The 27,418-nt window shown below is 38.1% G+C and overlaps 1 protein-coding gene across 1 annotated transcript in view; it reads right to left on the bottom strand.

Annotated features, from left to right (window-relative positions):
* The window catches only part of LOC141363161 (NLR family CARD domain-containing protein 3-like), a 48,646-nt gene extending 21,472 nt beyond the window's left edge, over positions 1–27,174 (bottom strand). Inside the window, exons 1-4 of the mRNA XM_073865738.1 lie at positions 26,756–27,174; positions 8,957–10,756; positions 3,380–3,553; positions 2,806–2,979 (exon numbers count right to left, since the gene is read on the bottom strand). Coding sequence (XP_073721839.1) covers positions 2,806–2,979; positions 3,380–3,553; positions 8,957–10,756; positions 26,756–27,174 — 2,567 coding nt within the window. The remainder of the gene's footprint in view (positions 1–2,805; positions 2,980–3,379; positions 3,554–8,956; positions 10,757–26,755) is intronic.
* Positions 27,175–27,418: the final 244 nt, after the last annotated feature.

Genomic DNA, 27,418 nt, shown 5'->3' with positions numbered 1-27,418 from the left:
TACTCCACCTAAATGACAGTTCAGCACATTTTTAATATTAATCATCTTAGAAGAGAAGAAAAATATATCTGAAATATAATAATAAAGCCCTCAAGTTTCACAAGGAAAGCCATAAAAAGCTGAGGGATGCACAGCGATTTTAGGAGGATTTGTATGCTTATCTTGAAACAGCGTGAAACCATATTTGTACAATGTGCGCATGTCAAATGATCAAATCTGATTTAAAACTTGTGCCATATAAACACGGACACTAATCCGAACACATTATTAGAGCTTCATGTAAACGCTATGATAGATTTATCAATCAGAATGATTTCTTTCCGATTGAGGCAAAAGCTGCCCACGTAAACGTAGCTACTGTTTTTAATCATCTTTATAAAAACAACACGACGAGGAGAAAAACTCTTCATACACAATAATATCAGCAAAGATTTCATCAAAGAAACACCAAACTACATTTTCTGACATTTTAAAGGAACACGCCCAGATTTTGGGGATTTATCTTATTCACCCAGAGTTAGATAAGTCCATACATACCTTTCTCATCTCCGTGTGTGCTGTAACTCTGTCTGATGCAGCCCTCGCTAGCTTAGCTTAGCACAAAGACTGGAAGTGAATGGCTCCAGCTAGCAAACTGCTCCCAATAAGTGACAAAATAACGCGAACATTTTCCTATTTATGTGTTGTGATTTGTATAGTCACACCGTGTACAAAGCAATCTTTTAACAGTATACATACTGGGAACTATATTATCAGAAGACGAAGCACTGCTACTTGGGCGGAGTGATTTGCACAACTCTGAGCGAACCCTCTGCTCCTCACCAGGGGCTTCTCGGGTGCTGTGAGCAAATCACTCCGCCTAAGTAGCAGTGCTTCGCCTTCTGAGAATATAGTTACAGTTTAAGAATTAAATCATTTCGACCAGCAGATGCCCATAGAGACCCATTCACTTCACTGGATGTGGCCAACTGCTTACATCACTACTTTAGTGAAACATTAGAAAGGACATTAAAAATATATATTATTTCAAATAGTAGAATTTTTTGTAGTTTTTGATGTTTGTTTTTACAAAATGCCACAGAAATTTGACTGAGTGTGTGTGTGTGTGTGTGTGTGTGAGAGAGAGAGAGAGAGAGAGAGAGAGACAGAGAGAGAGAGAGAGAGAGAGAGAGAGAGAGAGAGAGAGAGAGAGAGGAGAGAGAGAGAGAGAGAGAGAGAATTGAATTTAAAAGTCCATTTAATGACAAAAAAGGTTACTTCTAATACATCTCTTCAAAAAACATACATAATAACATATATACAAATAACATGTTCACAAAAAAATTAACATTTACATACATGTAATACAACCTCTTCCTAATACAATGCAAAACCTTACTGCAAAAAAGATGCAAAGACTAACATTCCTTCACATACAGAAAACAACGCCTAATTACAACACCATTTCATTTCAAAGGACAACAGGTCTTTCATGGCCTTAAAATAATTAAAATCTGTAACTACCCTTGTCTTAATCAAATTGGTAAGAACCATCAGAACATCTTGTCCAGATATGTTTTCAACCTTATTTTGTCTGCTCACATAAATTGCCATTTTTGACTGACCCAGAACAAAATTCAATTGACATTCAAAAGACCTTTTTCTTACATATTTAAAACCACAAATAAACATTTGCATAGAAAAAAAATATGAAAAAACTATGAAAAAAAAGAATAGAGTCGTAACCCACCACTTTACCTGCGCGCTAAACAACATTCTTCTATACTTGTAGGGGACGCTACTTTCACACCATGACGCCTAGTAAGTGACTCTAAATCTACCGCACCTGCACCCGCCATGCTTTCGCGTAAAACGAAAGCGGCACGGCGCCCCGTTCACAAACAGTCCTTAATTACACTCAACAAACTAACTTAACAAAATATAAACAAATAGACAGAATAAAGTAGGAAAAAGTTTGCAAACGCACCTGCACACTCGCTCTCACAACCGCGCTCCACCCACACGCACATACGCAACAGAGAGAGATATAGAGAGAGAGAGAGAGTGCGTGAGAGCATGTGTGTGTGTGAAAGGGTGTACATGTGCGTGCATTAGGTCACAACCCTTTATATCTTTTTTACTGCATTTGTGGCTGTTTTTATTTGCCAAATTCTATAAAAATGCTCTCTGTAGTAGTCATACCTGTGTGTTTGTGTGAGTGTGTGCGTGAGAAGGAGAAAAAGCATATGTGTGTGTGCAAGCAGGCACGTGTCTGTGTGTGTGTGTGTACATGTGTGTGCATTAAGTCAGCCCTTTATATCTTATTTTCTTATAGCATTTCCCATAATTTTTTTCCCATTCAAGGGACAGATTAATAAAAACATTTTACATACCTTTAGAACAACTGAATCAAGCCCAGTTTTTTTTGTGTATGTAAAGATAGATTATTTAAGAAAAGTCACAAAATTTTATATCTCTGAGATGAAGGAAACCTTTTTAACTAATAAAATGTTCTTTGGGGTCATATAGACCCCAATGACCATTTGAGGGTTAAGTCATTCAGGTGTGTAGGGGAAATCTAACAACACAACATCATTCATTTTAATTGGAGGAGATTACATTTTTTAATTTTAAAATTTTAGCTCAGTTTTTATCTTCACAGGTTGTGTTGTGGTGACGTATTGATGTCTCATAATTATTCATGGGACTGCTGATGTATCTGCTTTCTGATCAGATCCTTTACATTTTAGTGTGTGTTTCTCTTTCATACAGTTTATGTTTAACTAAAAATCAGTAAATGTGTGACTATCAGAGAGATGATCTTACCTCATTATCTCCAGTTTACAGTCAGGATTCTTCAGTACATCAGAGATCAGCTTCACTCCTGAATCTCTTAATTTATTCACAGACAGATCCAGATGTGTCAGGTGTGATGGGTTTGATCTCAGAGCTGAAGTCAGAGCAACACAACATTCATCTGTGATATCACAACAACACAACCTGTAGAGAACAGAGACACACAGTTTGTTCACACACAGATCAAATCTATAGTGAGTTAAAATTGTTTCTCTTACTGTCATCATTTAGTGTTTATGAACATTTTCATTTAAGTTTTATTTGTTTGTATTTGTGTTTTACTGAAACACATCAGTGAGATTTTAAAGTAAATGAACTGTTGATTCCTCCAATCACACATTAAAACATTTTCTCTTTAATTTCTCTTATTGTGACTTTCAGTAAGAGTTAAAGTGTTGTGATAAATGTTAAGTGAAATTTTAGTTATCAAATAAAGCGATTGAATTAAAATCCTATAAATCCAAATTACAGATGTTATGATCTCTATATAGTCTCACTATAATCTATATGTAATTTTTGTCTGAACATCAGATCACAATCTTACTTCAGTATCTTCAGTTTGCAGTCAGGATTCTTCAGTACATCAGAGATCAGCTTCACTCCTGAATCTGTGAGATTATTATAAGACAGATTCAGTTCTCTCAGGTGTGATGGGTTTGATCTCAGAGCTGAAGTCAGAGCAACACAACCTTCATCTGTGATATTATACTCACTCAACCTGTAATAATGTAAATGATAAACACGGTCACAAACATGAACTGAAAACTGCAATTAAGAAACAAATAATGAATTTCTCATTGACTCTTTACTAATATAAACATCTCAGTGTAATAACTGTAATCAGAGGTTAAACCACAAAGAAACAATGATTTCAAACTTGTCATGTAGGGCGGTTTCCCAGAGAGGATTTATCTTAGTCCCAGACTAAAATGCATGTTTGAGTTAAAAACACCTTGCCCTGTAATATATTAACATATATCAGTGCCATTGTTTTATCTCAAGATGAACACCAGTACTGTTTTTTGTGAGTTAAAAACTACATATGTCCTAATATAACTAAGGCCTACGGTACATTAAGAAAAATGGTTCTTCAAAAGTTCTTAAATGTTGATAAAGGTTCTATACAGAACCATATATCTTACTGAAGAATCCTTTTGTGCTGAAATGGTTCCTATTTATTTAAAAATTTATTTTTTAATTTAGTCAGTTAATTTAAAGCTGCCTGCTGATCAGTTTAAAAAGCCCTGAACAAACAGTCCTGCTGAACCGCCTGCAGACTAACAACACAAACAGGTAAAAGAGTAAAATAATCATCATTCACCGGTAAAAACATTTTGAAATTGAAGTTTTGTGTGTTCTTGATGTACTTTATTATAACCTGTAAGCTTTATAGAGTTTAAAGGGGACATATCATGAAAATCTGACTCTTTCATGTTTAAGTGCTATAATTGTGTCCCCAGTGCTTTAATCAACCTAGAATATGTGAAGTAACTTTGATAAACCATTCTTTGCAAGCATGTAAAATTTTTTTTTTTTTTTGAAATTTGGCTCTTTTAAAGGACACATCCAAAAATGCCACATTTTTGCTCACACCATGAAAGTGGGAATTTTAACATGTTATAATAAATTATCTATATGATATTTTGAGCTAAACTAACTTCACATACGAACTCTGGGGACACCAAAGATTAAAGGTAGGGTAAAACATTTTGAAAAATGTTAACGGTAGCCGCCTAGCAATGAAATCCCGATCCCACCCTCCAGTCAAATCGCCATCCAAAGTCACGCCTCTTTCAAAACACATGAACACGCACAGATCAGACGGTCGCATCTCATGTCTCATTCACCAGTGAGAAAACTTTGCAGTACAAAGTGAATAACACTTCTAAAATAACCAACATAAACAACTGGTTTACATCAGAATTAGTTTAAGCACACTTTCGGTTGTGTATGTTTATAACTATATCATAAGCAACACAATGTTTCATCAAAGTAGAATATCTGAATCAGTGGCGGATGCAGAACGTGACATATGGGTGGGCATGGATTAAGTCCGGGTGGGCCTGAATCTATGGGTGTCACTTTTGAATAAGAAACTATAAATAGTCTATAAAATTCGTCAAAACTTCAGAACACTAATTTAAACAGCATACACACACACCCGAACTGCACATTTTTGACATTATTGATACTTTAAATTCTAATGCAACGTGACATTTATTAAGCCTTTTTGGTCATAGCCTACAAAAAAGAACCTGCACACAGTGACAGGAAATATAAATGAACCCCAAAAAAACCCTTATACTTTTTTAAATAGCCTATTAAAGTGTTTAAATAAATACGGCTACTAAATGCTTAAAATGAAGCTTCTAACATCATATTCTCTTCATGCAAATCACTAAAAATATATTTTCGTTCTCACATATTTAAGTTAACTTACTAAATAAAAAAAGAAAAAGGGAATTGCTAGAATAATGTTAGACTCTGGGGTTAAACGAAATGACAAATAAATAAACATTTAATATACTTTTTGATAGGGATGTCCCGATCAGGTTTTTTTGCCCTCGAGTCCGAGTCATTTGATTTTGAGTATCTGCCGATACCGAGTCCCGATCCAATACTTCTATAATACATAAAAAAATAAAGAAGAGCGACAAAAAAGATCCAGGATGTTCCTTAAGTCATGCCGCACGCGTTGCTGTTTCTGTGTGGAGTCAAAAGGGTCTAACTCTGTGCCAGCGCATAACTTTAGATGTGTTAAAAAAAATAATGAGAATATATATAGTATATGTACAGGGATTAAATTGGGATTTGTTTTGTGGGGAGGCTCTGTTGGGAGGGAGGGTTCGAGGGGTAACATGTTTAATCCTGATGACAGCAAAGCCACTGGCGTGTTTCAATGCCATTTTGTACCTCTGATATGATTTTAAGTTTCAGTTTTAAAGCTGTGCCACATGTTGACCCAAACTTTAAAACCTGAACTTTAAATTATGCAAATCTATGAGTCTGACATCCTATATGCATTTGTTGCACATGTCATTATGCACAATTGATCAAACTTTGACGGAAGTTATAAGACCTCCTTGACTAATTCTATGCACAAGATAGGCTACCCAAAAAGACTCAATTAACAAGAAAAACAACACACTGATTCAGCAATATGTCTTATAAATTAGCCATAGAGATTCCCTAAGCTGGTCAGCAGTTAGTTAAAAAATACCTATAGTTAGGTCGTAATTAACTTGTATAATCAAAATACGTTATTTTATTAAACTATACAATACGTTGTATCCAGCTAACTAGTGTAATGAGATGAGTGACATGGCTATACATACTTTAATACTTTGTTTCTAGACTTCTATTACGTTTTTTCGACGTGGGCACCATTCTTACCTCTCTCTCTATCTCTCATCTCTCCAGTAATGTCAAATGATCCTGCGCGAATGCGTGTTCTTGAGGTTCTGAGTGAGACGCGGAGCTGCGTCTAAGCACATGATGACAAAAACGATCAACGCGTCGTTTAAATGAGCGGTAAAAACCCGGTTTTGTCGTGGGTTCCCTGCTACACATCCTCATGCCCATGGCGTCAATATTTGACGCACTTGACCATGCGTCAATATGTTACGCGGAGGGTATACCTTTCGCGTCATTTTTTGACGAACTGGGGACTTCAATACTATTACGTCCGTTGCATTCTCTTTCCTATTTTCAAACCATTTTCGCGTCGGTTTAGGGTTAGATTACGCAAATTAAACAGTGTACGCGAAATTAAACAGTTTAAACAGTTGTCACCTGGCGTTGGGGTTAGAGTTAGGTACGACAGTTGTCACCTGGCGTTGGGGTTAGAGTTAGGTTTGGGTAGGGATGTCATTATGTAAATCTAACCCTAAACCGACGCGAAAATGGTAAGAAAATAGGAAAGAGAATGCAACGGACGTAATAGTATTGAAGTCCCCAGTTCGTCAAAAAATGACGCGAAAGGTATACCCTCCGCGTAACATATTGACGCATGGTCAAGTGCGTCAAATATTGACGCCAAGGGCATGAGGATGGGTTGTTCCCTGCACGCACGAGTGTGAAGCCTATGAATGAAAACACGTCAATAGGCTTGTTCGACTTCATGCAGCGCCGCAACAATCGACAGCCGGGTGACGTCAAACTACCGCGAGAGTGACCCGCGAAATCATATGGAGGAGTTTGCTTTTAAATCGCTCTCGCGAAACTCTGACTTCATCCGGCTGCCGGTTCTTGTGGCGCCGCATGAAGTCGAACAAGCCTATTCTCTTCTTGTCAATTCACACGCAGCAGCGCAGGGCGTACACTGGCGCGTAGCAGAGCGAGACCTTGATGCCGGATTTTAAACCCTGCATATGTATCCGAGTCCTGATCGGGAGGTAACGTCCGATTCCGATCGAGTCTGAAACCACGTGATCGGGGCCGATTTCCGATCACGTGATCGGATCGGGACATCCCTACTTTTTGATGAGCACAAGAGCAAGCCTACTCGTGAAGAGCGGAGCCGAGGAGCCCGCATATCAGACGTGAACAAAAGGAATAATGGATTTAATGCTTTCACTTCATTTCCTGACAGTTTCACTTGTTAGTGAGGATAGTAATGGCTAACAAGATGACGCCGAATTACATACAAAATGATTACCTAACTAAATCTGAGACAATGCAAACACATTACAATATTTTTTCCTCCGCCCGACGGCCAAGGCGCAGATAAATTTTTGTAGCCCGACAGGAATTCGCCATAGCCCGTAATGGACGTCGGGCAAGCGATTTTGCGAGGTTTGTTTTGTAGAAAGACTTTCTTTAAAGTGAATTTCGTTTTGTATAAATTGTATCTTAATATTAATCAATGTTTAATCGGACTAAATCTAAAGTTAAAACATCTTAAACTGTGTTCCGAAGATGAATGGAGGTCTTCCGAGTTTAGAACGACATAAGGGTAATGTCATTTTCAGTTTTGGGCGAACTATCCTTATTCAGTAGTCACGTTGTTCCCTTTGGGGGCGAAGGCGAAAACACAAGCTAATACAGTATGTAAATATACACACAGACAATGACGCCCCCTGCTGCACGCTAGAATCTCCGGAAAACAAGCCTATTTTAACCGCAAAATGTACGCTTTAAAATATACATAAACTGCTATCTCAAACATGGAGAGGCTTCTTCGTGATCTCAACTATCAGATTCTGCAATAAAACGAAATTCACAAATTTTGAAAAAAAACAACATTTGTTTCTCATTTTCTCGAAACTTGTGCTGCCGACTTGTGTCCCTGGTTTCCGTGACGGGTCACAAAATAATATGGACTTTTTGGCTAGCTTTTACAAACACGAACACAATCCTATTGGCTTTTATTTTTACAGTTAGTAATGAAATATTAATATCCTTCTTAATTTATGCCATCTAGGGCTGGGATGGTTGTAATTACCACCGCGGTCGGGAAGTGCGCCTGCGGTGGTGTGCATGTCACAAATTATGAAAAATATAAAGTACAATCTTGCCCACTGAGAGGTCTTCAGGTTTGTGTTGACGCAAACAGCCAGCAGACGCGGAGTTAATGTGCTATTTGCAAGGCAACTGATTTCAGTGATGACCCGCTGGCTTGGGGGTGGAACAATGAGGCAAGATATTGGCCGTTTCTCAATCCAAAGACTGTAGCAGCTTACGTCATCAAGACTGTCTTATTTCATAACATTGACCATTATAAAGTTGACTATTACTCTTTGTTAATCATACATTGTTGTAATATGCTTATGACTTGCAAATGTCTAAAAAAATAAACCAGGCTTGATGACATATACAGCCTGCATATGCGACCTCCGGAGGCTGCAGCCTTCGGATCGAGAAACTGCCGTTCTCTCTTGGTCACAAAAAAGTATCTTTTGTTATTGTTAATTTAATTAATATTGAAGCAGTCATTCAACATCCATATCTCATTTGAGTAGTTATCGGTTATATTTGCATAATAATTTATATATTTAAGTATAAAAGTTAAAGGTAAAAGTTATTAAAAGTGAATCAAAAATCTTTTATTGAGTCAAGTTATAAATGACGTTGTAAATGATAAAATAATTAAATTAATATTTTAACTGTTAGTTTTACTTACTTCAGTTTTTTTGTTTCTTTAATCACAGGCTGCAGTCTCACAAGAAGTTCATGTGCTGTATTTTTATCTCCAATAAATTTATTTAGATCAAGTTCATCTAAATGCTGCTCAGACGTCAACAACACAAAAACTAAAGCTGCCCACTGTGAAGAGGAGAGTTTGGTCTTTCCTACTGATTCAGATGTCACATAACGTTGAATCTCCTGCAGCATTGAATCATCACCCAGTTCATTCAGACAGTGAATCAGATTGATGGATTTCTCTGGAGACAGATTCTCATTCATCTTCTGTTTAATGTACTTAACAGTTTTCTCTTTCTTGTAGGAGCATCTTCTTATCTGTGTCAGTAGATCCTGTAAGAGAATCTGATTGGACTCCAGTGAAAGACCCAGAAGAAAACGTAGGAAAAGATCCAGATGTCTATTTGTACTCTGCAAAGATTCATTTACAGCTCGCTGATGTAACTTAGATAAAGAAATCTGATCTGATGATTTATGTTTCACTATTTTTATAAGTTTATAAAACCGACCTGATTTAAACACATTTCTGTTGTTGTTTGTAAAGGAGATGTGAGCATAAAGAGCTGCTAGATGTTCCTGGATGCTGAGATGAACAAAGCAGTAAACTTTCCCCTGATACAAACCAAACTCCTCTCTGAAGATCTGAGTACACAATCCTGAGTACACTGATGCTTCTGCTACATCAATGTCACACTCTCTCAGGTCTTTATCATAGAAGATCAGATTGCCTTTCACAAGCTGCTCAAAAGCCAGTTTCCCCAGTTTGAAGAACATGTTTTCATCTTTCTTCTTATAGTCCTTCAGATGTTTGAAGTTTGTCTGAATGTTCAGGAAGTGTGTGTACATTTGAGTGAGAGTCTTGGGGATCTCTCTTATCTCTGCTTCACTCAACATTCTCTCTAGAACAGTGACTGAAATCCAGCAGAAGACTGGGATGTGACACATGATGTAGAGACTCCTGGAAGACTTCAGGTGTGAGATGATTCTGATGGCCAGCCACTGATCACAGATTCTCTTCCTGAAGTATTCCTCCTTCTGTAGATCAGTGAAGCCTCGTACCTCTGTGACTCGATCAACACACTCAGAGGGGATGAGATCAGCTGCTGCTGGTCTGGAGGTGATCCAGATGAGAGCAGAGGGAAACAGATTCCCCTTGATGAGGTTTGTCAGCATCACGTCCACTGAGGTTGATTCACTAACATCACACAACCTCACACTGCTGTGAAAATCCAGAGACAGACGACACTCATCCAAACCATCAAAGATGAACAACACTTTATATTCATCACTGAAGATTTCCATTTCTTTTGTTTGTGGGAAGAAAAGATGAAGAAGATCTAAAAGACTGAGTGTTTTGTTCTTCATCAAATTGATCTCTCTGAAAGGAAGTGGAAATATGAGGTGGACGTCCTGATTCTCTTTCTCTTCAGCCCAGTCCAGAATGAACTTCTGTACAGAGACTGTTTTTCCAATGCCAGCGACTCCCTTTGTCAGCACACTTCTGATGTGTTTGTCTTGTTCAGGTAAAGGTTTAAAGATGTCATTACATTTGATTGGTGTCTCCTCTGTTGTTGTTCTTCTGGATTGTGTCTCAATCTGTCTCACCTCATGTTCATTACTGATCTCTCCACTTTCACTCTCTGTGATGTAGAGCTCTGTGTAGATCTCATTCAGTAGTGTTGGGTTTCTCTTATTTGATGTTACCTCATACAAACACTCAAACTTCTTCCTCAGATTTGATCTGAGTGTGTTCAGGACTTCGGCAGGATCAGAGTCGTGACTGTAAATTAAAAATGAATATATCAGATAATTACACAAATACCTGTAAGAGTAAAAATGTATAGAGCAAAATGTTTGTATCATAAGACACATTTAAACCCATCTTTCAAGTTGAAGATCACTGTGAATGAACGTGTAGATAAATAGTGTAGGAACTCGACTTGCATGAAGAAATTAATCAAAAATGTGTATTAAAACGTTTTTTAAAAGAAATTGTGAGTAAAATTACTTCCGCTGTGAAAGAAAAAAACGCTCTGATCTGAAGTGACGCAACAGTAAGTAAATATCATCTCTTCGTAATGGAGTCAGACAGTGAAGAGGTTGCAGTAGGGCTAAATGTCAACTCTTACGATGGTCCATTACCGTATAATTACGAGCCCCCTAGGCAAGAGAGGGGTCAGGCAGAGTTAAGGGGAAGGGTAAATGGACAGAGGAGAGAGAGAGAGTTAGTGTCTTGGTGAGTGACCACAGGCTATAGCTAATTGTGGCTAACGTGTCTCCATGTTTATCACATTGTAGTATCTTTAACCCTCTGGGGTCTAAGGGGTTTTTAGGGCCCTGGGGAAGTTTTGACATGCACTGACATTTGTGCTTTTTTCAGTTGCTTAAAAACATATTAATGGCAAAATTCTCATAACACTGCGTTCAGCACAAACTGGGCTACAATATTATATGATCAACATGTATGTACATGTTTGTATTTTTGAGAGAAAAATGTTTATGCGTAGTTTTTAAAAAAGCTAAATTTTTAAGTCACTGATATAAGTCCACAAAATTCATTCTAAACATGTTTTCCCAAGACTTTTCAAAACAGGATCTAGTAGTCTAGAGTTTTTTCTTCAAAATTATGTGAAAATCATTTGGCCTACTCATTCACATAAAGCAATATATTGGTTTACAATTTCTAAGACACTTTTTCCTGGGAAAGGCTGTATGCGTAGAGGCGGCTGAATAATCAGTGATTGACAGCTGAGGAACAAAAGAGTTGAATAATGAGCCACATAATGAGCCTTGTTGGGATGTTCAACAGGAATGTAACTTTCTCTGTAGTAAAACCATGATAAGGTTTACTTGGGAATTTATAACAAAAAATTTAATATATAATATGTGTATATATAGAAATATTTTCTATTAATTTCACAAGTATACCTTTAAAAACCATAGTAATCATAGTAAAGGTACTGTTTTGGGCAGCGTAAAAATGAACACAGGGTTAGTGTTTGGTGCATTCGAATGAAACAACAAGGAATGGAGAGACTGGATTATGAATTGCGTATCCATTGACTGCAGGAGGCACGAGTCATGCATATGGATTTTTCTGTTCGTTCACTTCAATGGCGCGGGGGTGTGGCGATCTCAGATTATTACAGATAAACAGGTAACAAGAGAGAGATGGTACTTCTCCTCCTTCTAATACAGTTTACACCGAATGACAATATATGTTTTCGATCTCACTTAATTCATTTAAAGCAACACTATGTAGTTTTTCAACCTTTAAATAATGTCTCTAAAATTATTTCAGTGATAGAACAACTCTTAACTGGACAAATTCTACTGCTGCTGCAACCTGAGCAGCCTCCTAGCTGCTACAAGCACACTATGAAAGTCGAGGTGGAGGGTAGAGCACACAGCCCCGCCCCTCCCCCTGCCTGCATAAGAGTGTCTGATACCAGGCACTGTTGCACTTTTCAACCTCATGGGGGAGCCATAAGTCAATTTTACATGGAAACTACATAGTGTTGCTTTAAAAGCTGACATTCCAAGCATTATGTAGACATTTATCTTTTGATTCTATGACAAGTATTCGTTAAGTCACTGAGGGAGAGAGAACAAAACACGCATCATGTTTATTTTCTAAATTTTGCGAAAAGCACAACATTCTGTTTTATTGGGAGTGGACAGAAAAAAACTTTAATGTTTTAAATGATGTATAAATCATATCTGTATGTCCAAAATCAGCAGAGTTATCCAAGTTTTCCAATATGGCGGCGCATAGTGCAGCCTTTGGGCAAAACGATAGAATCACGCACATCCAAGTTAAATGCGGGTGCAGGGTCAAATCAATAAATTAGTAACAAAAGAGAAGGATCCGCACACCAAAAAAGCTCCCTTTCATTAATTAATGAAAGGGAGCTTTTTGGTGTGCGGATCCTTCTCTTTTGTTACTTAGTGCAGCCTTTGACACAATAGATCATACAATCTTACTCAATAGACTAGAAAACTATGTTGGTATCAGTGGTCAGGCGCTAGCCTGGTTTAGGTCGTATCTAACCAATCGCTATCACTTTGTTTATGTAAACGGGGAAGAGTCATATCACTCCCTGGTTAAATACGGGGATCAGTTTTAGGTCCTATCCTGTTCTCATTATACATGTTACCCCTAGGAGACATTATCAGGAAACATAACATAAGTTTTCACTGCTATGCGGATGATACCCAGCTTTACATCTCCTCACATCCCAGCGAAACACACACGTTTTCTAAGCTAACAGACTGCATTAGCGATGCTGACCCTGGACAGCACCAGCACTCATCTGTATTGTTTGTTTTATTTGTTCTTTTTATTCCTAAAGTTTTAAGTTTGTCTTCGGAAACTGTTAATGCTTATTGAATCGCTTGATGCTTTCTGATCGCTCACTGATCGTTTGATATGGAGATTCTTAAGCTAGTACTGGTTCTGTGCCTAGCAGTCGGCCTGATAAACTGCGCGCAGCTGACGGGAAGTAAGAGGCTCATCTATACGAGGGAGGACCTGATATCCATGCGGCATCGCGGCATTGTCGAGGATAAACATCTTCGGGAGGCTATCCGTGATATAAGTCGAGATCCTCGTTCCCATGGATCAGTTAAGAAGAATAAGTCTAAGAAAAGAGGATCTAGAGGAGGTGTGATACAACGGGATAAACGGCTGGGAAACAAACCTCCACTGCCGGTAATCACATTGACTAATGTCCGCTCAATTAACAACAAGCTGGATGAACTGGCTGCAAGAGTGGCATTTGACTGTGATTTTAGAATGAGTTATCTTCTCTGTCTAACAGAAACTTGGCTAAAAAACCATCCGGATCCTATGTTAAATGGGTATACTATCATTAGAGCCGACAGAAATGAGGAAAAGTCACGCAAGTCGACCGGAGGTGGTTTATGCATCTTTGTTGACAATAAATGGGCAAAGGACTTTTGCATTTGAGAGAAGATTTGTACCCCGGACTATGAAATTTTAACGGTGTCATTTAGACCTTTTTATTTGCCGAGAGAATTCGGTCAAATAACTATTATCCTGACTTATGTTCCTGGTCCGAATATGGAAATTGCTGCTGAACGATTAGCAGAGAGCTATTATTCCGCTCTGTCTCGGTCTACCGAACAGCCGGTTTTTATTTTAGGAGATTTTAATATGTGTAGTTTGTTTGATTATCTGCCTACTTTGCAGCAATATGTTACTTGCCCAACTCGATCCACTCGCATCCTGGACTGTTGCTATGGAAATGTTAATGACGCATATAAAACCTTGTGTCGGGCGCCTTTGGGTCAATCTGACCACAACGTTATACATCTGTTGCCGAAATATAGAAGCAAACTTAAGCAGCAAGCAGTGGTTACCAAGGACATTCAGGTATGGACAAATAATCAGGGGCGTGTCTAGAGGGGGGGCATGGGGTGGCACTGCCCCCCCTCGGAATATGATTGGCCCCCCTGGTGCACCCCTCCAATCTCATTGGGCCAGCTAGATTTACTGTCAACCTGAAAATGCCCACCGCACCATTGGACCAGAGAGCTGTCAATCACTGTTTGATTTGAGACTCGGCTTCATGTGCTTTTGCAAGCGCTCAGCAGCGCCTCTCTCTCTCTCGCGCGTGCACGCTTTCTCACTGCTGCGTGCGGAACCTCGACAGTGCCTCTCTGACACTGAGTGAAGGAGTTAAAAGTTGGCGGTGTTTTCCACCTTGGTTCCTCCGTTGTCTTCACGTAAAAGTTAACAGTCAACAGATGTTACTGACAGAGAAGACGGTTGATCGAGTATTATGACTTAACGAAAGGTTAGTGTTTTCCCACAAACACAACAGTTCTCTGTGCACGAGATCTCTCTCTCCCTCCCTATGGTGCGGTATGCGCGCGCACGTTTAACAGTATTCTCTGATATTTTTGAATTTGCGCTGAATTGTCTGCGCTATACGCGATCTACAACAAAACTATCACTTGCATTTAAAATTAAAAGCGCTCATAAACACAATCAGAAGAGAAGAGCAACCCTGCATGAGACACACAGGTAATCCGAAATCACCTCGTATCAATGTAAATTGTATCAGACAATGTTGCATTAAAATTAGTATTTTAGCAGTATAAAGTAACAGCTGGTTGGATTAAACACGAGGTGTTATTGGGTCGTGTTTAGTCCCTAGCTTAAACTTGTTGTCTGACAACAGAACAGATAATATGTAAAAAATAGCATTCAGTTGTGTTAAAATACAATATAGGCTAATAAACAATGAAAGTCAGATCAGACAGAGTAGAAAAACAAATTTTTAAGTAGGCTAATATTTTCCCAAAATCCTGATATGTCAGAATGTTAACTAATACCAGCTACACGCAATGTAGATAGCCTACTTAAAGGAACAGTTCACTTAATTTAAATGGTCATATACCTAAACTTGTTTCAAACCTGTATGAGTTTCTTTCTTCTGCTGAACACAAAAAAGAAAATAGTTAAGAATGTCGGTAACCAAATTCAGTTGATGGATCCCATTGACTTCATATGTAGGAACAAAATAACATGCAGTCAATGGGGTTCATCAACTTTCTGGCTACTAAGATTCTTCAAAATATTTTATTTTGTGTTCAGCCGAAGAAAAACTCATACATGTTTGAAATAACTCTAGGATGAGTAAATTATGACAATTTATTTAAAGTGAACTATTCTGGAACAGAACTGTTGTTTAATCCATGCAAAATACAAAAAATGAATACCATCTATATTAGAACATGTGGCATTGCACAAGATTTTGGGAACCATGCTTAATATTTTCTAAACCAGTATTTATTTTCATTTCAATTTTTTGATTGGCCCCCCTGACTGGTTCTTGGTCCCCCCTGTGCCCCCCCCCCCATTTATAAAATCCTGGAATCGCCCCTGCAAATAATTCTGTTGAGCAGTTCCAAGATTGTTGTGATGACACTGTTTGGGATTTGTTTTTTGATACTGGAAATGATATGAATGAAATAACAGACACAATCTCAGCTTATATACAGTTTTGTGAGGAAAACGTAATTGGGACTAAAACGATATGAATTTTCCCTAATAATAAGACGTGGGTGTCTAAAGATTTAAAAAGGTGTCTGAATGATAAAAAGAGAGCTTTTTGTAGTGGTGATTTTATTACTTATAGAGAGTGTAAAAGAGTTGAATCTACCAATTACTATGCCTATCAATGATATTAACAACTTTTTTAACAGATTTGACACTGAGGCGAGTAGTTTGAACTGTAATAGTATTTGTCAGACCATCCCATATAGTGCCCCTATTAATTTGACGGAGTTGAATGTGGTTGCTTCCATCTCCAAGATAAAGCCTGGTAAAGCTAGGGGGCCTGATGGGATTAGTGGTAAAGTGTTAAAGAGCTGCTGTCACCAACTGAAATGTGTTTTGACAAGGCTATTCCAGTCTTTGTTGCAAGCTGGAACTGTACCTCCCTCATGGAAAGAAAGTTTGATAATCCCTGTACCCAAAGGGCCTTTAGTTCATACTGTGAATGATCTTCGCCCTATAGCGTTAACATCTGTGTTATGTAAGACTATGAAAAGAATTCTTGTTAAATATCTTATGTCATCTGTTGGTTCAAGTGTTGATCCCCTGCAGTTTGCATATACACGAAATAGGGGCACTGATGATGCTGTGTTAACTATGATGAATTTTCTAACCTTTCATTTACAAAATTCAAATGCTTATGCAAGAATTCTTTTTTTAGATTTTATATCGGCATTTAATACAATGAGGATCGATATTCTGTTAGAACAGTTAATATACATTGGTGTTAACGGGTATCTGATTTTGTGGATTAAGGACCTTTTGTTGTCCCGTACTCAGAGGGTACAGTATAATGGACAGATGTCAGATGAATGTACTGTTAATACGAGGGCCCCTCAAGGAAGTGTCATATCACCTGTCTTATTTTCATTGTATATTAATAATTTTATGATTAACAACTCAAATTTTAAACTTTTTAAGTATGCAGACGACATGGCCTTAGTGGGACTTTTTAAAAAAGATGATATAAATGAGTCAGCTAAATATTTGAAATATGTTGAGGAACTCTTGGGCTGGTGCAACAATAGTGCACTAGTATTAAATATAAAGAAAACCAAGGAACTAGTTATAAGTCGCACTAGGCAAGATGTTGCAATAGTGCCGGTATTGATAGAAGGTCACCCGGTTGAGATTGTTGATAATTTTAAATATCTTGGCACATGTATAGACAGTAAGTTGAATTTTATGGATAACACTAATATCGTGAAAAAAATGCATGCAACGATTATTTCTAATACGGAGAATCAGTAGGTTTGGAGTAAGTCAAAACATATTGGAGATTGCCTACAAATCGTTGGTGGAAAGTGTTTTGACCTATAATTTAATCGCTTGGTATGGGCATCTAAACTGTAAGCAGAAAAATACTCTAGCAAGAGTTACTACTACAGCTAGTAAAATTATTGGCAGACCACAGAGTAAGCTGGGTGAGGTTTACACCTCAAGATGTGTTTTGAAAGCGGAGAGTATATCTAAAGACCAAACGCACCCTCTGTGTGATCAGTTTGTTTTATTGCCCTCTGGGAGACGATTTTTAATGCCTAGAGCAAAGTCAAATATTTACAAAAGATCCTTTGTACCCTCTGCAATCGGTTTTATGAATCAAATAGGTATGTGATTTTATATAGTGTTATGTCTATGTTTTGTATTATGTGTTTGTATGAGTGTCTGGTTTTGCTGGTCAAAGACAAATTTCAACCACGGTTGACAATAAAGTTGTATTGTATTGTATGTTAGTGACTGGATGGCACATAACTTTCTTAAGCTGAACTCCAATAAGACAGAGATACTTATTATTGAACCGAATCGCTACAAACATAATATGTCAGATTACAAGTTGCACATAGATGGCAGCACTGTGGTGCCATCTTCCACGGTTAGGAACTTAGGTGTGATGTTCGACAGCAACTTATCCTTCGACAGTCATATCGCCAACGTCTGCCGCACAGCATTCTTCCATCTTAGAAATATCTCGAAAAATGCCATATACTGTCTACATCTGACGAAGAGAAGATTATCCATGCTTTTATGACCTCTAGAATAGACTATTGTAACTCGCTACTCGGGGGATGCCATGCAAATCAAGTAAACAAGCTTCAGCTAGTTCAAAACGCTTCTGCAAGAGTGCTTACTCGATCTAAAAAGTATGACCACATAAGCCCAATTCTGGCATCTTTACACTGGTTACCAGTTAAATATCGCATACCATTTAAAATATCACTAATCACCTACAAAGCTTTAAATGGCTTAGCACCCTCATATCTTAGAGAATTACTATCAGAATACAATCCATCACGCACACTACGGTCGCAAAATTCTGGTCTCTTGATTATCCCTAGACTATCAAAAGTCTCTAAAAGTGGAATATCCTTTTCCTACTTAGCCCCTAAGCTCTGGAATGATTTACCAACCGATGTCCGAGAATCAGACACAGTCGATAATTTTAAATCTAGACTTAAAACTTTTCTCTTCAACAAAGCATTCGCATAATTTATCTAGTAAAGGTACTTAACTCGAAATAGTTATTTGTACAGAACAAAGCACTCGCGGTCATAACACAGACCAACCAAATAAATAAATAAAAACCTTATCTTATCGTATGGTCGGGTTGCGATTTTGGAACTTTCGTGTGTCTTGTGAATAGGATGCCATACAAACCCGTTTGCCACTGAACCTGCATTAACGACGACAGTGGGGCCTCCAGCCTTAGTCAAACGGGTTGGCACGTATGTTCGGGTTGCGATTTTGGCGCTTTCATGTGTCTTGTGAATAGTATGCCATACAGACCCGTTTGCCACTGAACCTGCATTAACGACGACAGTGGGGCCTCCAGCCTTCAAGGTTCAAGGTTCAAGTTTATTATAAGCCCAGAGGGCAATTTTTTGTGCAGCATAAACATTTGTAAGCGTCTCACACACACCATCCTACTAAAAGCAATTCATAAACAATACACACAACAATCTCACAGGTTTAAAAATCTAACTGCAATAGGAATAAAAGAAAATCCATACCGGTTACTCTTAATTTTAGGCATACTATAACGTAACCTAGACGGAAGCATTTTGAACTCGTGGAACAGCGGATGAGTTTGATCTTGAAGGATAGTTTTAGCTTTCTTTAAATCAAACCGCTCAAAACTGTCTGATAACCCAGTCTGCTTAAAACCAATAATCTTGCTACCCTGGTTAACAATGCTATTCAATGAGTTCCGATGCTTCACATTAAGATTACCATACCAACAACACATAGAGAAACAAAGTACAGAGCCTTAGTCAAACGGGTTGACACGTATGGTCAGGTTGCGATGTTGGCGTTTTCTCGTGGTCTTGTAAATAGTATGCAATATAGACCCGTTTGCCACTGAACCTGCATTATCGACGACAGTGGGGCCTCCAGCCTTAGTCAAACGGGTCGACAGGTTTCATTTTCTCTTAAAATCGGAAGGTGACCCTTAGTTACCATATATACCGTCGCATTGGGCCCCCAATTTGCAAAATCCTCAACTGTGGATAATATAATTATTCCGCAATAGTTAGTCTGTCTGGAACTAAGCTGATTTAAACCACATCACTGTGTGACACTTCATTACATGTGAACGGCCCCTACGCTAATATGATTTTGTTACTCTCTCCCTGTCTCGTCCTCGACCCCGAGGACAATGAGACAAACAGACCCAGTTCCGGTAGATGTGAAAGTCGGCACACCTCTGATCTACTGGTCGTCCATCAACGTGATGCCCAGCTGATGCCTGACCAACGTTCACCGGCAGAACCCGCTTAATCTCCGCTTAATCTCCTTATCCGTTTATATGTGTGTATATATATATTATATATCCCAAGGGTTTTTCCCTCCTAGGACTTTTTTTTACTTCCTCGGCTAAAAAGCCCGGGGTTTTTTTCTCCTAGGGGTTTTTTTACCCCGGGGAGGCAGCCTTTTTGGGCTTAACTTAGCTTCCTCTTCTAGACGTTACTTTAGTAATACGTTCGCTTATAATGTTGAGGCATAGCCGCAGCAAATTTAACTGCTTATGCTATCGTGTATTTTGTTGTGCTATCTGTTGTTTTCTGTGCTTTTCACTGCTTCTATTAATGTAAAGCTGCTTTGAAACAATTAACTTTTGTGAAAAGCGCTATATAAATAAAATTGAATTGAAAAAAAAACGTATCCAAGCACGAAAATCTTTGTGTTTCTTGTTTGGAAATCAGTGGACCCGATGGCCAGACAAGTTGTTGCATCCAAAACAAACACAAGAATTCACCATTGTAACAACTCAAACTAACGATAACTACAATCTCTATTCTCTGTCTCCACCTCTCAGACTACATAAACCCACACTGAGAACAATGGTGGCAGCGCCTGTGTTTGCCTGTCGTTACGTTATATGACGCGTTTTGCTCGCATATGCAACCTTTTGAAATGCCATTGCGACCCTAATTTTTAATGGGTCTTCAACACATCAAGTTGGCTTCATTTTGCGTGTGAGCACGTCATGTCTCTCCCGGTGAGCGTTCGCATGCTTTCTGTTTCTCAATTAATTGGGTTGGAGCGACGCGAAGCAAGTCACATTGTAACCTTCCATGTGTCTGAACTTGAGCAGAGTTTTACAATTTCACCGTGCGGTTCCAGGTTTATATTTGAATTGGTCTTGCATAAAAAAAGTCTTCATGAAAGATGCAGATTTTTTCCTGTATCACTGCTTGAAGAAAGTGTCTTCTACAAAACAGACAGGCAGGCACAGACAGGTATTATTAAACATGAGCTAGTTGGACCTTTTGGGGTTGAAAATGGAAATAACAAACAACTCTCAGACTTACTGACAATTTTTATAAGACACTTTCTTCAAGCAGTGGTACAGGAAAAAGTTTGCATCTTTCATGAAGACTTTTTTTATGCAAGACAACGCTCCGTCACATGCATCAAAGTACTCCACTGCATGGCTGGCAAGTAAAGGGCTTAGAGTTGAAAAACTAATGACATGGCCCCCTTCTTCACCTGACTTAAACCCTATTGAGAACTTTTGATCCCTTTTTAAGCAAGACATTTACAGTGAAGGTAAACAGTACACCTCTCTGAACAGTGTCTGGGAGGCTGTGGTTGCGTCTGCACAAAATGTTGGTTCAGACCAGATCAAGAAACTGACTGAATCCGTGAATGGAAGGCTTGTGACTGTTATCGAAAAGAAGGGTGCCTATATTGGTCACTGAGTTTATATATTTTTTTATTTTAAATTTTTTTATTACATGTTTATTTGTAAATGTAGAGTTTGTTTATTATTCTCACTTTAACAGGTGAAAAAAAACAAGTGAGATGGTAAAATCTTTGTTTTTCATTTAGTTGACTAATAATTCTGCACACTAATAGTTGCCTAGTAATGATGTACATAGAAATATTCTCTTAAGAAAGCCAAAATTTCACTACTTAAATGTTCAGGTTTGAGGGTTTGTTAACATTTTGAATTGAGCAAGAGCACTGTAGTTGTACAATAACAAAAGTAATTCTCAAAAATACAACTTGCCTAATAATTCTGCACACGGTGTATTAATTAGGGATGCTCATATCAGTTAATTTTCCCGACCGACAACCGTAGCTTCTGAACCGAACATTAACCGTTAACTTATAAGATTTTAATATTAAATTGTCATTGAGTAAAAATACAGTTGACGGTTGTCTGTGAACTAGTAAAAACAAAACATTTAATTTGAACGTGCAAACAGCAGCGACAGATCAACAACAGAACCAGGATTCATATATTATCAGATATTCACCCAACATTACCTTATTAAAAAGCACGCGATCGGTCCAGAGGATTAATATCCAAAGAGGGCAGATTGTCTCCGTTTCATCTACCACAGTGGTCATTTCTAAAGCAGGACGCTTTTCAAAAAGTTTGGCTTTTGCGTCGTCCTTCAGCGAACGTCTGTCCGGATCAGTCTGGGTGTGCGTGAGAAATCATTTGTATGCGTGTTTGGAAGCTGAACGGAGACGCGCGCGTGTCCGCGCAAGATGACGCGGTCCGTCTCGCGCGCGTCTCCGTTCAGGTTCCAAACACGCATACAAATTATTTCTCATACAAATAATTACTTTATCAGACCGTCAGGGCAGCAATAATTTGTGTCATTTACAGGACATTCACAAATTAAAGATAGAAAAGTGGCGAAATGTCTGTCATCTCATGACGACACGCACCATGCATTAACAAATATTTTTTTTCTTTTAACTGATAACGTTAACCGGTCATAAATTCTTACCTACGGTTAACGGTTAAACGGTCAATGTGAACATCCCTAGTATTAATAAACCATATCTTTTCTAAAAAGTTTGCAAAGATATGGTAGCAAAAAAGCAATGCTTATGTCAGGACTATTGCACTGAACTAGCAAAGCTTAAGCTGACCCAAGATATAAAAACGCAAAGCTGTAAGTAAAGTCACCTGTCACCGGGACCGCAAATATACTTTTAAATCTGAAATAATGAGTGGATTAAGCTTTTTTAATCGGTAAGAGAGAAATAGAAAGATAGAGCAGAAGCAGTAAAAGTGCCTATGTAATAGAAATTATAACCATCATAACATCAGTCACATTTATAATCTATAGACCTGCACTGTCTATTAATATATTTATTGATTACTGAATTGATTACTGTTCACTGAATGAAAAGAGCATAATCATTCAGCTAACAAATATTATTTTGTTGACTGGACTTAGATGTATAAGTTTTTGTCCAATTCGTTCACCCAACTTGCCAAACTGAGTAATCTGAACAAGCAATTAAAAAAAACAATGGTCGGAAAGGTTCCCAGCATGCATTGCGACATGTTCACTTCTTTGGTACATTTTTTTCTAAAAAAGATGACTGTTTTAATGTTTGCTGGATTTATTTATGTTCTTACGTTGTTAATGTTAGTTATATGTTGTATTTAGAGTAATTTTTAAAGAATTATGTTTGTTCATTGTTACCATGATTGAGAAGTGTGTGTTCAGTGTAGAGGGCAGCACAACGAGTTAGCGCGCATCATTGTTGCCTCACAGCAAAAAGGTCTCTGGTTTATGTGTACACTCCCATAGTCCAAAACATGTAGATTAGTTAAATTTCGATATACTAAATTACTCTTTACCCAACTTAGTCACTAGTTGAGTAAACATAGAAATTTGCTTATTACCTAATCAGTTTAAGTTGGTTAAACTTTTTGGTGTAAGTTGACATTACTCAGTAATTTGAGTTAGGTGAACTACATCATCCAAGAGTTGAGTAAACTCAAAAAAGCTGTGCAGCAAGTTGCCTTGAAAATTTAAGTTAAAGGGGCAATCAGTAGGATCTACCCCCATCTAGTGGTGGAATTGTATTTTGCATTCAAACGAACAGTGCTTAGTAGCTCCTCCCCTTTCCAAATGCGTGTTTCAACTACGGTAGCCGTTATGTAATCGCTGATCTCCTTGTCTGTTGCAGCTGGTTCACGTGTTCTGAATGAAAACGCGTTGTGGAAACGCGTTGGTAGGCTAGTGCTTTTTGTCCCTCTCTGTTATTATAGTTTATCAATACGGCGGAACGACATGGATGCCTCCTTGGACTTACCCATTCAATGTAAGTGAAGAGAAGAAATTCTAAGCTTACAAATAAAAGTCAGATCACTGGCAGAGGCCATTTGACACCAACGAGGACATATTTATGAATAAAGACATTGATTTTGATTAATAAAACACTTAAAATCCTACTTATTGCCCCTTTAAGTCAACTTTTTTTTACAGTGTAGTTCTTTGTCACATGTATAGTAGACAATTTTTTTGTCGGTGGGTAATGATTGCCCTTTTCACCAGCTACCACCACAAGTAAAGTTCAGATCTGGGGGAAACACTGCAACGTTAAAAAAAAACAAGGCGACGTGTGGTTTAAAAGAGTAAAGTAAAATTAAAAGCACATCTGTATGCAATACAGTTTCATTATTGTTCATTATTATCCATAATATAATATAACTAATTTGTGCGACCAAATAATTTTTTCCGCCAGTAACTGAAAAAGTTAGTAGCGCAAGTGCCACCAGTGAAAAAGGTTAGTGTAGTTCCCTGATTTTGAGTTTATGTCAGGTTGTCTGTTTTTGTCCACCGGCTCGCGTGTTATTTAGATTTGAGAGTTTGAGAGTTTTGTTAGCTTCTTGTTATATAGCCTAATTTATTTTGTTAATGCAAAGCTAAACAAAACAAATGTCTTGTTATAAGGTATCAAGTCTAGTGGTTGACCGATATATTGCTGTTTTTTATTATCGGCCTCATTCAATAAATCTTTCTGTTCTTTCTTTTTTGTTCTAATAATATATTTTTAACTTTAAGAAAGCGAAACAACCTCTTACTAAGTAAAGTAATTTTACTATTTTAGAAACATATTTTACCATGCAGAGATAAAGAAAGAAAGAGAAGCCAGTCAGATGAATTGTGGGGCTGCTCCGTTGAAACTAACTCAAAAAAGTCTGCTGAATGTGCCCCTGTGGCATGCGATTTTTACTTGATTTATTTATTTGCAGCTAAAATACTAGCCGGTAGGCTAAAGATTTCACAGATAAAAAGCATATACATGAAATAGTGATACTATTCGCTGTATAGATGCCTTAGTTTCACCCACTTCTCCACCCAAAATCATTCTCTTTAAATAGTTTCTTTAGCCTGTAGCATTTAATAGTTCACGCAGCTGATGTTCCTTTGGAAAATATACAATACAATACAATACAAGTTTATTTGTATAGCACATTTAAAAACAATTTAAAATTGACCAAAGTGCTTTACAGAGACGAGAACAAAATTAGATAAAACAATTTAAAAATAAAAATAAGGTAAAACACAACAGCTAGTATCAAATAACATTAAATGCCAACGAGAAAAAGTACGTTTTCAGGGCAGATTTAAAAATAGAGAGTGTTTGAGCAGCTTTTATGTGGGCCGGGAGACTGTTCCATAACTTCGGACCAATGACCGCGAAAGCGCGGTCACCCCTGTTTTTAAGCCTAGTTCTAGGGACAAACAATAAATCAGAATGTCCAGATCTAAGAGCTCTAGACTGAGATGGCCGGTGCAGAAGTTCTGATAAGTACTGTGGTGCCTGGTTCCTCAAAGACTTATAAACAAAAATCAAAACTTTAAAATCAATCCTGTACTTGACAGGTAACCAATGAAGCGAAATTAAAACTGGTGTGATGTGTTCGCTTTTACGCTTTCCTTTTAGGAGCCGGGCGGCAGCATTTTGAACAAGCTGTAATCGTGAAATGCAAGACTGAGAGGCACCAATGTACAGAGAGTTGTAATAATCAAGACGGGACGATATAAATGCATGCATAACAGTTTCAAGGTTCTTATCAGTCAGAAAGGGTTTAACTTTTGCTATGAGGCGCAGATGATAGAAACAAGACTTTACCACAGCACCTATCTGCTTATCAAGCTTAAGGCTGTTATCAAGCAAAAAACCCAGATTTCTCACACAGAGTGTCAAGTTCAACATCAGGAGGACTGTGATCATTTGAACCAAACAAAATGATTTCAGACTTGCTCTCATTAAGACATAAGAAATTACTAGCGAGAAAAAGTTTCAGTTCATCTAAACACTCTAGTATAGACTTAAAAGCAAGTTTGTCAGCCTTTTTGAGAAAAGTTGCCCACCTGCATTTTTGTGATTTTAACAAAAGTTTCACAAAATTCCTTGCAGGAAAAATTATCTTCTATAAATATATAAACATACAAATTATATCAAATTAAAGAACACACCCTCTGCTTTCAAACAAACAACAAACAAACAAACAAACAAACAAAATGGGGAAAAAACGTTTCATTATATATTTATTTTTTCCACTTAATTTGACCACTGAAATATGGATATTTCTCTTAAAAAATACAACATTTTGAGCAAAAAGCTTAAAAAAATGCGTTTTTGTAAAGGAATTTATGTTAGAGATCAGACTCAGAATGACTATCAAACATAAAGGCAGTTCAAAATGATTTAAATCTTTTTAACTTCCGTTTTTGATAAATTGGCGGTTTGGCGCCATCCAGTGGATAAAAGCGGTATTACACTTTCACTTTGAAATTCGTCCAGAAAGGCATGTTTATTAGTTAAATATTAACTCATAATTGACGAGATAACTCGTCAATGGCGGTGAATGAGTTAATGTCCAATACAGGTAAACCACGTGATAGGAGTAAGTCCAGAGTATGACCTTGAATATGAGTGGGGCCAGACACCCATTGATCAAAATCGAACGAGTCAATAAGACTTCGAAACTCTTTAGAGAGTAACTTAGAGTCACAGCACACATGGATATTAAAATCTCCCAATATTAAAATTCTATCGTAGCTGGTAACAATATCCCCCAAAAATTCAGCGAACTCAGTGAGAAAATCCTTGTTTGGTTGCGGCGGGCGGTAGATCAAAACAAATAACACAGAAACGTTTAATACAGGCTGAAGCAACAGCAGTTCAAAGGTGCGACGAGGACTAGATGATAAACAGCGACAGGAATATGAGTTTCTAAACACCGCTGCAAGACCCCCACCGCGGCCAGATAGCCTCGGAGAATTAAAAAAATTACAGTCATGAGGAACCAGTTCAGTAAAAGGGCTTAACTCACCAGGTTTAATCCAAGTTTCGGTAATGAATAAAATATCCAGTGTGTGAGATGTGAAGAAATCATTTAATAAAAATGTCTTATTGATCACTGACCGTGCATTGATCAAAGCCACTTTGGGTAGCGAAACAACTGTTTCTGGCTGTGTAGAACGGCTGAGTGACCGGAGGTTGAGGAGATTCACTCCGCGGCGTTGAAAACGGGGGGAAAGATCACAGTGCTGCACGGCCGAAAAGGATGGAACAACGGGTCGTAGCCACCGTCGAGGTGCCCACACAAGACCCCGAAGGGTGCGTTTGGTGGCTGGCATAGGACAGAAACTCGAAGGTGAAATCCGTGCAAGTAGTTTCAGCCGCACAGCGGTGCCACCCCGCTTGCCGCGTTTCCTCCGACGCCGCCGCCTCCCGGGGAGATCACCGGGATGCCAGCACAGGTGAGTAGGGAGATGTGAGAAGGCAGGTAGAGGAAAACGGCCAGGCACAGCAATGTCGCACTTGGCAAAGTCCATAGTCATGCGAATATTTAACAAACTATGGCGGTCATAGGTCAGCAACATATTACAGTCAGTGATTAAGAGAGATAAATAAAACATCATAAAATTAATAAACGAGAGGGCAGTCAGCAGACGGCGTGCCACACACAACGGCGCCATCTTGTGAAAATCCTCTGGGAAGCCTCTGGCTTTTAAAATATAATTAAAAAGCCAACAAACATCAGTGTAAGGATGGCTAATTATGTGAATGTTTATTCTTTAAAAT

Source organism: Misgurnus anguillicaudatus, unplaced genomic scaffold (genome assembly GCF_027580225.2).
Source record: "Misgurnus anguillicaudatus unplaced genomic scaffold, ASM2758022v2 HiC_scaffold_33, whole genome shotgun sequence".
Taxonomy (NCBI): Eukaryota; Metazoa; Chordata; class Actinopteri; order Cypriniformes; family Cobitidae; genus Misgurnus; species Misgurnus anguillicaudatus.
The sequence above is the reverse complement of the archived record's forward strand: the minus strand, read 5'-3'. Positions and strand labels throughout refer to the sequence as shown.